This window comes from Leopardus geoffroyi, chromosome C1 (assembly GCF_018350155.1).
Source record: "Leopardus geoffroyi isolate Oge1 chromosome C1, O.geoffroyi_Oge1_pat1.0, whole genome shotgun sequence".
Taxonomy (NCBI): domain Eukaryota; kingdom Metazoa; phylum Chordata; class Mammalia; order Carnivora; family Felidae; genus Leopardus; species Leopardus geoffroyi.
Genome location: NC_059328.1, coordinates 62,179,832 through 62,193,140, shown reverse-complemented (window position 1 = coordinate 62,193,140; position 13,309 = coordinate 62,179,832). Strand labels below are relative to the sequence as shown.

The window sequence follows — 13,309 nt, the reverse complement described above, 5'->3', positions numbered from 1 at the left end:
ACCCCTAGAAACCTCTTATTTAAAGGCTTACTTCCTTTCTTGTAGCTGGGGATATCAAAGAGAAAAAACTGAAAATAAATGATATACTTTTAAAATTCAGGGTCACTGAAATTTGAATGATTTAGAAAAGTATAGCTGTCAGTGTGAACTGCTTTTTCAGCTTCATCATACAATATGAGACACCAACTAAGAATGAAGAAAGAAACTGATGTCATTTGGGGATTTTTCATGGAAATCTCACCTCCAAAATCTGCCACCACTGCATGCCCGTCCTCACAGAGAAGAATATTGTGACTGTAAAAAACAAAACAAAACAAAAACAGTGAAACAAAAAACAAAACACTGACTTTGAGTAAACTTCATTATTTCTGAATCTGGTGCCTTAAGGAAGAGGTTGATAGTCATCATTTGTTTACCCAGAGGCTGAACAAGCTGCAAAAGACTGGCAGAGATCTTAGGTTAGTGACTCTTATTTTTTTTTTAATTTTGCTAATTCAAAAGGAATATTTACAAAATCATTTTATATCTAACTTGGAAAGTATACACGGTGTCTCACTTTGGATAAGCTCTCTAAACTTGTCAAAAAGACCCATTCGCTGAAGATCAGTATTTCAGCTCTCTGTGGTTCATTTGCTAATACAATTGTTAACAGGCAGGGTCAAAGGCATCTGTGAGCATATGAGAGCCAGAGCTTGCTGGAACCCTAAGCGTAAGGGCAGTTCAAGTCAGAGCCTGACATGAACATAATAAAAGGACCCTTTGTGGAATAAGTCTTGGCCAACATGTTCTAGCTACACTCCCAGGAAGAAGGAGTGTTTTTAAGCCTGATACTAGCTAAACTCCTTTTTAAGGTTGTAGGGAGAAAAAGTTATAAAGATCACCAAAGTCTTTCCAACCCAGAATTCAAGCGAGGTTAAGAATGTCCTGCCTTTTCAAAAAGTAAATCAAGGCTGAGACAGCCCCCAAAGAGGTCATTCTTCCTCCCACATATTGGTAAAATGAGTTGTGGGATATCTTATGGATGGACAAACACATCATGATCCAAGATTGTCACGGAGTGCTTCTTACTGAATGCTTATTTCACATTTGCCTTGTAAATGAGGCATTTCAGTATTAGGAGATCATCCACTGGATTTCTTTTAGTGTCTATAGGTTATACTATATTTTTTGTATTTGCTCTATCCTTAATTGTTTTGCTTTGTGATCAATATACAGAAAACACTATTATTTTCTAGTCCTGAATAAGACCCAAATAAATATTGAATTCTTTACATAAATACTTTCTGGGGCTGACTGCGGCGTTATAAGAAAGTTACTTTTGAATTTCCCTAGTATCATTAATGAATTTTATTTCAGTAATATAGACTTAAACCTCTTTCAACTACTTAAAATCTAGAATATGTTTAAAGCCAATTTGCTTGGAAAAACCCAGTGTAGAAGTAATCAAGGATGTCAAAACAAAACCCCCAGGATGCTCTCTTTAACTTCAAATTTATCAGTTGCAACATATGATGAGACAACTGTCATAAGAACTTGATAGCATCAGGAACTCTCTGGAAGTTCAAGTATGACAAGAAAATGCATCTAATGTTGTACCACCAGATTCTCTGAGGGATTTATGGGAGTTTCAATACCACAATATCTTGGTCTATCAAAGGATATGGGGTGTTACATTTTAGAGATATCATTAAAACACATATTGAGCATGGATTCCCTAAACACAATACACCTATATGTATAGCATCTTGTCTGTTATTTTATTTTAATTTTGATTAGTTATCTAGAACAGTGGTTATTAAAAAACATTCTTAGGAGCATAATCTCAACATATAATATAGATTTTTAAATGGAGCTGTTCAAGTTAAACAGAGGGAAAGGCTCCCTGAACCACCAATTAAACATTCACTTTTTCCACAATAGTAGTCATCAAGGCAATAGCTTAAAACCATGGATCTTGAGAAGCCACCAGATAAGTTACATTTGTTTGGAATATTTATTCATTTGTTTGCTTACATTTCTTCCAAAGTAAATATTTTATGTTATTAAGACTGATTATACCACCTAGCTGTAGTTGGGGTGGAGAGTTTAGCAAAATTTTACTCTTTTATCAAAGAAATTTAAATGAATTTAGTCACTGGGCCACCCAGTGCATCACAGTATGAGAAGCAGGGTATGTCAGGAATCATGCAGGGATTATGCTCCTTGCTGTACCTCCAGCATTTTTAGCACACACATTGCACAGGAGTATTCAATAAACATTTGTTAGCAAATAAATTAACTAAAAGTAACTGAAAATAGACAGTCATGAGTATTGTTTGAATACCGCTCATCTGTCTACTGATAAATATTTAGAATTCACAGAATCCTACAATTGGAAGAGACATTAGAACTAACTTAGTATAACCCTCTTAGTTCCTGCAGAAGTCTCAAGTTCAGAGAACTTAAGTGTATCAACAGAGATTACACAGGTAAGTAGTAACAGTGAAGACGCAGAATCCAGTTCATGTAGGCCACCATCCCAGATCTTAGAACAGGGACTGGCAAACAGTAGGTGAAAAATGATTTTATGAATCATCTTTGTGTTGTGTTATGGACCTTTCCCCCCAAGGACGATATTTACTTTCCTCACATTATCCAGACACTCTGAGAGATGCAAAGTGAGGCAAGTTATAGATTTCATCTTCAAAGAACTTATAATCAGCTCATAAAAAGTAAAGATGAATGTGGGTTATGTAAAAATTCAGAAAAAATAGTGTAGGTTAAAAAAGGAAATTATCTTTGAAGTGGGCCTTGAGAGACAGTCAGTAAGTCTATAAATATAAATTGGCTAAATGTGGATTATATACCAGGAACTTTCCTATATACTGGGATATAGTGGATATAGCAAAGCGTTTGTGAGCTTCTGTTGTAGTGAGGAGGAAATGAGGCAGATGAAGGGAGAAAAAAAATCCAAGTTGGGGGATAATCTTAGTAAAGGCCAAAAGTTGGGGATGCCTGTAGTTGGTATCAGAAATTATAAGAAGAATATACTTACTAAATTAGACAGTGCATGCTGGAGAATAATGGAGGAAAATCAGGTGGAAGTAGTAATGGATTATTATAAGGAAATATGAAAGCTGGGAAGGGAATTCTAGGCTTGATACAAGTAAATAGCACATTTTCATGCATAGGGTGCAATGCTCTGAAAGCAGAGATTAGCCTTCAAGAATAATTTTAGGCCCTGGGTATTAAGGACAAAAGTAAAAAGAGTGGAAAACAAATAAGATAGGGTAAATCCATCAAAACATCTAAAATAAAGTGTCTAGATCTTGGGATAGCTTAGATAGAGAGGACAAAAAAGAACAGAAAACCAAGGATCATCCTTCATCACACTATGAGTTTTCTAGTTTAGAGTTCTTAAGTACAAAGCAATAAAATATCCAATTAGAAAGGGTTGTCTTACTAAAAATTCTATGAATTTTTATGAAAAGGATAGTGGCTGACTTGGGAGGCTGAGAAACTTGACTAAAGTCAATGTTGTGCTTGGCAAGACTGGACTCACCAGACAAATAACTACTATTTTTATCAAATTGAAATAACATGCAACATGAACTCTTGTGTTCTTTTTGTTTTAAAAAAATTTTTTTTAGTGTTAATTTATTTTTGAGAGACAGAGAGAGAGGGAGAGACAGAGTTCGAGCAAGGGAGGGGCAGAGAGAGAGAGGGAGACACAGAATCTGAAGCAGGCTCCAAGTTCTGTGCTGTCAGCACAGAGCTTGATGCGGGGCTTGAACTTACAAACTGTGAGATTGTGAACTGAGTAGAAGTTGGACGCCCAACTGACTGAGCCACCCAGGCACCCCTGAACTCTTGTGTTCTTAACAAGCAATAGCAAATTAAACAAAACAAAGGATGCAGCGACAATTTAGGACACCGGACAATTTGAGTTCATAGCAGCAAATGGGGCCAAATTCCAAAAGGGAATCTATGCAAATAATATTGCAGAACTTTGGGAAGTGCTGGAATAAAAGGGAATTTTCTACTTACTTCAAGATAGTCTTCTGGATTTGTCCACTCCTTCTCTAACCACTCAGTAATAATGGAAACTAGCTTTTTAAACTACCCCTAAAATTCATCCATTCATTTTATTAGTTGGTGCTGAGTCATACTTCCTATCTGGAGTGAAATAAATGGAGAGAGACAGGCAGGCGGTGAAGCTGAGAGAATCTATTTTATCAGTGACAGCAGCAAGGCTTTGAAGTAGGCTTTGTGCTGTGTCAGAGAGTCACTGGCATTGGGGTTGAGGATATCTAGGGAAGAGGATGAGTTTGTAGAAGAAGCCAGTTAGGACAATAGAAGTGATGCAATTATTATTCGTGATAATTTGAAGAGTTTACCTGAGATTTGTCATGAATGGCAAGTTTTGAGAGGAAGAAGAACAATAAAAATTGAGGGGAGGTAACAGAGAGGGTGGCAGTAAAGAAAAAAGTGAGTAAATATTGCATGAGAGCCTCCTGTGGGCAAGCACTGGTGTTTTTGAGATTTTTCCATCCCTCATGGAGGCACTGTGTGGTTGATATTAGCATATCTACCCTACAGATGGATAACTGAGGATCAGAGTGGTCACCTAAGATGGCCAGTATCATAGCTAGTAAGAGGTGGAGGAAGCATTCAAACCTCAGTCTCCAAAGTGTGCCTTTTTTAGGAGAAGTTGACTCCCACATCATCCAGATAGGCCCTGAGGAGCCAGAACTCTTCTAGCTTGATGCCTAGGGCAAAAGTCCAGAAAGTTTGAGTGAAGAAAGTGATCAAAATTCCAGCTAGTGCTAAAAATTCCTGTGTTCAATGTATGACTGTAAGGTAAAAAGAATGAAGTCAACAAGCTACATGGAAATAACTCTAATACACCTTTGGTCCACCAAGAACCAGTAGACAAATACTAACCTTCTTCCCTTCCAGTGTGTGGTTAATGTGTCATATGTAGGTGAATGAAACACAATCCCTGTGAACAGGAAACTTGCAATCTGACCTGGGAATTAAGCTAGATACACAGAGAATGTCATCAGGATCAGAAAAGTGAAAGAAAACAAGGTGATGGGAATTCTAAGGCTTTTTCTCCACCAGGACACCACCTGGGAGGTTCATTTTTATCTGCTTGCTTTTGTATAAAATTCTGGGGAGAGACAGTCTTCTATTACAGATAAAGCTTTATGGAGCATCTTCATGTACATAACATTGGGTGGAAACATCCCTTTGAGTCAGACCCTTCTGATGTGAATTTGGTAGATATGCAAACCTGTCAGTAATTGATTGAACTAGCACTTTAGCCCAAGTCCTACCATCTGGGAGAGAGGCATAAGGAGATGAGAAAAGAAGGGGCAGGAGATGAGAAGAGATGGGTTACACTGAAAGCAAGGAGGACAATGATGAACAGATGCTGTAATATACACATATGTACACATAAGCAGTGCACACACATATATATACATGCACACTTGCCATGTAAGCTCTCTGGAAACATCTTTAAGGGTCACATGATGCTGAGGAATGCTCTCCAGAAGGCAGTAGGTTTGGTAAAACCACACAAGGAAGTTCAAGAGGTAAAGATCAACAATCATTAATTCTTACAGTAATTTTTGGCATTTCTGATTTAACATTTTTCCCCACAAATGAAACTATTTTCAATGAAAATTAACTACATCAGTGAACATTGGGATTCAATTAGAGTTCAAACACACTGAAAAGATTCATTGGTCTGTGTGGCCAAAGAAACAAGTAGTCACCAGAACCAGAACTGTTCAATTCTGCAAGCAATTAATGCCAGCCCCTCTCTTCTGAAAACCAGCCACAGACTCAGTCTAAAACACTCTGAGTGACATGTAATCAATGAAAATCTCATTGGAGTAATGAATTTTTTTTTTAATTTTTAAATTTTACTTAAATCCAAGTTCGTTAACGTACAGTGCAATAATGATTTCAGGAGTAGAATTTAGTGGTTCATCACTTTTATATAACACCGAGTGCTCATCCCAACAAGTGCCCTCCTTAATGCCCATCATCCATTTAGCCCATTCCCCTACCCAACACCCCTCCAACAACCCTTAGTTTGTTCTCTGTATTTAAGAGTCTCTTATGGTTTGCCTCTCTGTCTCTGTTTATTTTTCCTTCCCTTCCCCTATATTCATCTGTTCTGTTTCTTAAATTCCACATATGAGTGAAATCATATATTTATCTTCATCTGATTGAATTATTTTGCTTAGCATAATACATTCTAGTTCCATCCAAGTTGTTGCAAATGGCAAGATTCCATTCTTCTTGATTGCTGAGTAATATTCCACTGCATATATATGTATATATACCACATCTTCTTTATCCATTCATCAGTCAATGAACATTTGGGCCCTTTGCATACATTGGCCATTGTCCATAGTGCTGTTATAAACTTGCAATGCAAGTGCCCCCTTCAAATCAGCATTTTTGTATCCTTTGGACAAATACCTAGTAGTACAGTTGCTGGGTCATAGGATAGCTCTATTTTTAATTTTCTGAGGAACCTCCATACTGTTTTCCAGAGTGGCTGTACCAGTTTGCATTTCTACCAGTAGTGCAAAAAGGTTTCCCTTTCTCTGCATCCTCACCACATCCATTGTTTCCTGATCTGTTCCCTGTTATTCTGACAGGTGTGAGATGGTATCTCATTGTGGTTTTGATTTGTATTTCCCTGATAATGAGTGAAGTTGAGCGTCTTTTCATGTGTCTGTTAGTCATCTGGATGTCTTCTTTGGAAAAGTGTCTATTTGTGTCATCTGCCTATTTCTTCACTGGATTATTTGGTCTTTGGGTGTTGAGTTTGAAAGTTCTTTATAGATTTGGGGTACTAACCCTTTATCTGATATGTCATTTGCAAATATCTTCTCCCATTCTGTCGGTTGCCTTTTAGTTTTGCTGATTGTTTCCTTTGCTGTGCAGAAGCTTTTTATTTTGATGAGGTCCCAATAGTTCATGTTTGTTTTTGTTTCCTTTGCCTCAGAGACATGTCTTTTAAGAAGTTGCTGCAGCTGAGGTCAAAGAGATTGTAGTCTGTTTTCCCCTCTAGGATTTTGATGGTTTTCTGTCTCACATTTAGGTCTTTCTTCCATTTTGAGTTTATTTTTGTATATGGTGTAAGAAAGTGGTCCAGGTTCATTCTTCTGCATGTCTCTGTCCAGTTTTCCCAACACCATTTGCTACAGAGATCGTCTTTTTTCCATTGGATACTCTTTCCAGCTTTGTCAAAGATTAGTTGGGGCACCTAGGTGGCTCAGTTCATCGAACATCCGATTTCAGCTCTAGTCATGATCTCACAGCTTGTGAGTTCGAGCCTCACATCAGGCTCTCTACTGACAGCTCAGAGCCTGGAGCCTGCTTCAGATTCTGTGCCTCCCTCTCTCTCTGCCCCAACCCACTTGCATCCTGTCTCTGTCTCTCTCAAAAATAAATAAACATTAAAAAAATTTAAAAAAAAAAAAGATTAGTTGGCCAAACATTTGTGGGCCCATTTTTGGGTTCTCTATTCTGTTCCATTGATCTATGTGTCTGTTTTTGTGCCAATACTGTCTTGATGATTATAGCTTTTATTATGGCTTGAAGTCTGGAACTATGATACCTCCAGCTTTGGTTTTCTTTTTCAAGATTGCTTTGGCTATTCGGGGTCTTTTCTGGGTCCATACAAATTTTAGAATTGTTTCTTCTAGCTCTGTGAAGAATGCTGGTGTTATTTTGATAGGGATTACATTGAATATGTAGATTGCTTTGGCTAGCATTGACATTTTAACAATATTTGTTTTTTCAGTTCATGAGCATGGAATCTTTTCCCATTTCTTTGTGTCTTCTTCAATTTCTTTCATAAGTTTACTATAGTTTTCAGTGTATAGATCTTTTATCTCTTTGGTTAGGTTTGTTCCTAGGTATTTTATGGTTTTTGGTGCAGTTGTAAGTGCGATTAATTCCTTGATTTCTCTTTCTGCTGTTTCATTATTGGTGTATAGAAATGCCACAGTTACATTGATTTTATAGCCTGTGACTTTGCTGAATTCATCTATCAGTTCTAGGCATTTTTTGGTGGAGTATTTTGTGTTTTCCACCTAGAGTATCATGTCATCTGCCAATTTGAATGCCTTTTATTTCTTTTTGAAGCCTGATTTCTGAGGTTAAGACTTCTAACACTATGTCAAGCAGCAGTGGTGAGAGTGGACATCCCTGTCATGTTCCTGACTTTAAGGAGAAAGCTCTCCGTTTTTCCTCATTGAGGATGATATTAGTGGTGGGTCTTCCGTATATGGCCTTTATGACTGAGGTATGTTGATTCTATTTCCACTTCCTTGAGGTTTTTTTTTTTTTTTTTTTTAAATCAAGAAAGGATGTAATTTGTCAAATGCTTTTTGTGCACTATTGTGGGGATCATGTGGTTCTTATCCTTTCTTTTATTAATATGATGTGATTCCAAAAGTCCACGTTGTTTGCAAAACAATAATTTTGCTGTGGCAAATGAAGCTCAGGCTCAGAAGCAAGTAGCTTAGCTATTGAGCATGCCAAGTCAACCTTGCAGCATCAGTAGCTCATAGGGCTTTATTGCTGTCTTTGGTGATCATGCAATACAGGAGAAATGGTATGCTGGAATGGTGTTCACCAATGTGGATATGTGCATAGGTTTACCCTTCCTGCTGTGAAGGCTTTGTTCTGTGGTAGAAACCGCAGCACCTGCTTTTAAAAAGATGACAGTCTGATTGGGGATGACATGTCAACTGAAAGGGAGAAATATTATCACACATAAGCTAGAATGTAAAGCAGCTTTTACTGTCAGAGACCTAGCAAAGAATATGGTGGATATGAGAATTAATTCTGGAGAAGATCACTGAAGTAGAAGGGAAGGTCTTAAGCAATAGGATGAACAGAAGGTAGTATGTGGGAAAGGGACCTGAAGTCAGAATGCCTGTTTTTTTGTTTTTTGTTGTTTTTTTGTTACAAGTCCTATGAATTTGGACATATAGTATTTTCTTATCTTTAAAAATTTTGAGAAGAATGAAGAACATTAAGAGGTAATACATAGAGTTTTGTAAATTCTAAACTGCTAAATAGGTATTGGTTATTATTTAATACACGAAAGACCTAGCTTACAGAGTGTTTGTACAACTTACAAACAATGCCCTTTGTAAACTATACAGCCATGTACTTGTTAGGTATTAAGCGATGAGTCTTGGAAGCAATATGACTTTCTGAATCAAAACCTGCAGTAGAAACTGACTTCACTATGGAATGCTTCAACTCATTCTAGCCCTAGAGAGTCTCTTCTCCTTCCATTCCCATTGTCTAATTCTATAAAACTATTGTTGCTTTGATTGAATGACTGCATTTCACCTAAAGGAATCTTTGTTCCCCTGACTGCACTGATGCTGCAGAATTGGGAGTTGGCTCCAGCTTTGTCTTTTATCATGAAGCAAATGATTTGGGTCAATTGTTTATGTAACAGAACTGAGTATTTATCTCTTTGAAATGTCTGTCCCTTACAGATGACTCCACAATAAAGTTCTTTTAACCTTAGCAATGCATGCACTTAGTAGAATACAAAATATAACAGAGGGCAAGATTTACTTCATCCAATGTGAATACAATCCAAGCTCTGACCTTCAGTTCTTTCTTCCATAGGAACACAGTTCACTTTCAGAAAATAATAAGCTGTTTTCAATGTGGTGGGTGTATTTATATCTTTTAAGTATTTTCTCCATTTTTTAAAAACAAAAGTGAATGGAAGTTAAATTCTGCTGGTTCTTTGTGACTTTTTTTTTTTTTTTTACTCCAACCTCAGAACTGAGTTAATTTAATGAAGTCATTATGTAAGCATCATGAGTCTTTTCATTTTAATTGCCTATATTGAAAATTTACCTAAAGTGCTCAAATGATTCATAATCAGTTGGTTATGCACTATAGTCCAATACTAATTGTCACTATTAATCAGACTGGCCTGATTATTAGACCATTTTCCAATTCTGACTTTCTTCCAGAGCCAGACTGAAGTTCATGATGGCCTTAGAAGGATCAAGGTGAGTTGCTACTCTCCTACCATTAAGCACTTTTTTTAAGTCACTTAAAAAAACCCCACATAAATATTAATTCACTTTTTTCCTGAATTATAGAGCCATGTAATTGCCTGTGTCAGTTGCTACTAACAAACACTAGTTTAAGGGCACCATGGCCAACCTCTCAGTGTCCTTATTTGAAGAGATGACAGCCTCAGAAGTGTAAACCTAATAATGCAACAGCAATGCTCCCCAGATTTCCTATAAGCCACTGTTTTCTGATAAATGCCTGAAGGTGATTAACTTACATGATTAAAGACACATGGCTATCGGCATGCCTGGAAGCATTCCAAGGGTTAAATCAGTGGAAGCAATTAGGCTTCATTTTCAATCTCATCACACTGTGAAAGTCATTAGTTTACAAACACATCTGCCTGACAAGCAATCATTCAGACCTGATGCTGAGGAGTCCCGGATCTGCCTGCTGCCACATTTTGCTGGTGGTACTACTTGATGGCCCAGGACTCGTCTTGCTACAGACATCCCGGGAGGGAGTACCACCTTCTTGACTTTCAGCATGGGCAACTATACACTGTTCTCACTTATCAAGTTCCCCTTGAAAACCTTTCCTAAGCCATTGCCACTACCAAACCAAATGTGGCTCTTTACCTCTGAGTATGTAACCCCCATACCCTGAGTTACTTCCAATTTGTTTCAAGTATAATGTAAGGTGCTTTCTAGATCCTTGAAATGCAGTAAAGCTCACATCTACTCGCTTTGGAGCTTTGCACTCTTTTCTAAAAAAGAAACACTTCCAAGTCATCTAGATCAGCTCCTTTCAGTCACAGATGTAGTCTCACATGCTCTCTCTTTTGATATCTGTCTTCCTCTGATTTATTTTTCTATCTGCTTCTTACATCCTTAGGGAACAAAAAATGTTCAAAAATTCAGTGTCATCATGAGGGATAACTGCTGGGGATCCTGGGTGTGAGCCCCAGATAATGAGATAGCACATTTGGTTTCAGAGACCTGGTTGATATCTCTTTATTATGCATGTTATGTGGGGCCCTTGGCGACTACCTGAGGGTCCCTCACAATTTGGGCTGCACACACAAACCTGATAACAATGGTACAGTACCACTGGATATCATGTACTTTGATTCATAGTTTAATAAGGCCTCCACCTCTATTCTTTGTCATCTGTGTACCTTTGGGCCCAACATAAAGTGTTCCAGAACTCCCATCGTAACCAGAAGATTTTCTTGTTGTTGTTTCTCTCCGAAAAGTGAGATCTCTGGAACTCTGTTTTGTTTGGGTTTTATTTCATCAGGTGCCCCTCCTTGACAAAGGCCAAGGGAATCCCAAGCCTAAGTTTTCCTATTAATCCCTTTGAAGCTAGTTCTTCACTAAAACTAAGAACTTTAATTTTATTTTTTATGCTGCCAGAAAATAACCCTAGTTAGGCTTCATACACGCTGACAAGATAGCTTGTATCCACCATTGGTTCTTTAGAGATGGCATGCTGGGGAAAACCCATGTTAACAGTAAAATAGACCTCCAAACTCATTCAGGAATAGTAAAATACAGATCTTGAACATAACATAGGTAAGAGAGGAGGAATTTACCAAAGCCCCATATCATTAACTTCTAAACACTGAAAGCCTAATTTCAGTGAACCCTTGGAAACCATGGAAACAGAACACTCCAATAAATGCAAAGGATTGCAGAACCTTGACTTTTCCTAAAACAAACTTCAGTCTGTCAGTAGAAGTATATTTGAAGGCTTACCTCTAAAGCTACTGGATTTGTCCCATTGCCAGTGGGATTGAAGAGGTGGATTATAAGATTTGTATTGTGGTTAAACCCATTTATTGAGAATAATGTGAAAAAAACTCCATACTCTTCACTTACTATTTGCTCAACACCATGAAATGCAAGTGGAAGAGTGATAATGACTGGATAAATCGAACCACATGCACAAATGCTATTGATTGTAAGGTTTCTACGAGTTAGTATCCTAGAATCAACAAGCAAGTATAATTTCTGCTTCTAGGGATGGCTACAGCTTTTGCTTATTACTTTTAACAGGATAGAATCTTAGGAGGATGAAGACTGTCAGGTATGCAAACTGCAGAATTTGAACTCTATAAAGGAATAATTTGAAGAACTTTTTTTTTTGTTTGTTTTATGTTTTGCCTAGGTTACCTTATTCAGCCCCTAATAACTGTTCTTTTTCCTTCCTCATCTACTTCCTTTCCCCTGATCTTGAGAATCTAAGCATGTCTCCAGCCTCCGTTAAGTGCAGACATATAGATGCTAAGGGTGCCCACAACTTGTACTGAAAAGTGTGCTAGGACTCTCCCCACCCACGTTTAAGAAACCAGGTCCAATACTGATTCTTTGGGAATGTGCCTTCTGAGCATAAACACTAAAACACAAAAGGTGTGTTCTAACTCTATCTCTTCACGATAAAATCATGGACACTAATGGGGACAAAGAAACAAGGACAGAGAGAGAAGAGAATAAGAACACAAATATGTAAGTAAGAGAAGAAAATCTCTGGAGTTTGGCATGGCAGACACCATTGATATTTTGTGTGCCAAGTTTCCTGTGTAAAGAAAGACCCTGAAGTAGGTGTACATGTGTTAAGCAGAGGAGGACTGAGCTTAAAAATAACAGCTGAGAGGAGAGCTGGGCTTTATCAACAAATAAGGTTTCCTGAATTAAGTAAAGCAGTCTCGGACTTGAGCAACTCTACGAGAGCAGGCGAGGTGGCTCTATCTCTGACAAACAGAGGCTGTACTCCTGCGGAGCCTGACCTCTAAAGGGGTGTCTCCTTCTAACCTGAGCTATGAATAAGTGTTTAAAAAAGTATGGCTTCAGGGGAATTTGTTTCCAGCCCCTTTGGAGGCAGGGATTTGTAGGTAACTCAGGAAAGGAACCGTTTACCTACTGGACTAATCTGAAGCTATGGCTTTTACCGTGGTATCTCTATCTCGTCTTAGCACAGGGAGACTAAATGCCCGTATCTGTGCAAAAGGCCAGGTTAAAAATGTGCTTAGTCCCACATGCCTTCCATCAAGGACACTTTGAAAATTCAAAAGAAACTAACGGGTCTATTTTTTAAAAACTCACTGAACCATTCAGCATCTCTTCAGTTGCCGAGAAGAGGGCTGTAGGTTTTTTTCAAGACACTAGATAGTCTATCCCCGTGGGATAGAAGTATTAGTCACAGAAACACAAGTTATCAACCATGACGGTTTAGGGCTATTTTA

The 13,309-nt window shown here is 37.9% G+C and overlaps 1 protein-coding gene across 4 annotated transcripts in view; it reads right to left on the bottom strand.

The window, feature by feature from the left end:
• LOC123598070 (serine/threonine-protein kinase TNNI3K) overlaps positions 1-13,309 on the bottom strand; it is a 289,720-nt gene that overhangs the window by 101,369 nt on the left and 175,042 nt on the right. For all 4 annotated transcript variants that reach the window (XM_045477849.1, XM_045477850.1, XM_045477851.1 and 1 more), the window contains one exon: positions 242-294. In XM_045477849.1, the coding sequence (XP_045333805.1) occupies positions 242-294 (53 nt within the window). The remainder of the gene's footprint in view (positions 1-241; positions 295-13,309) is intronic.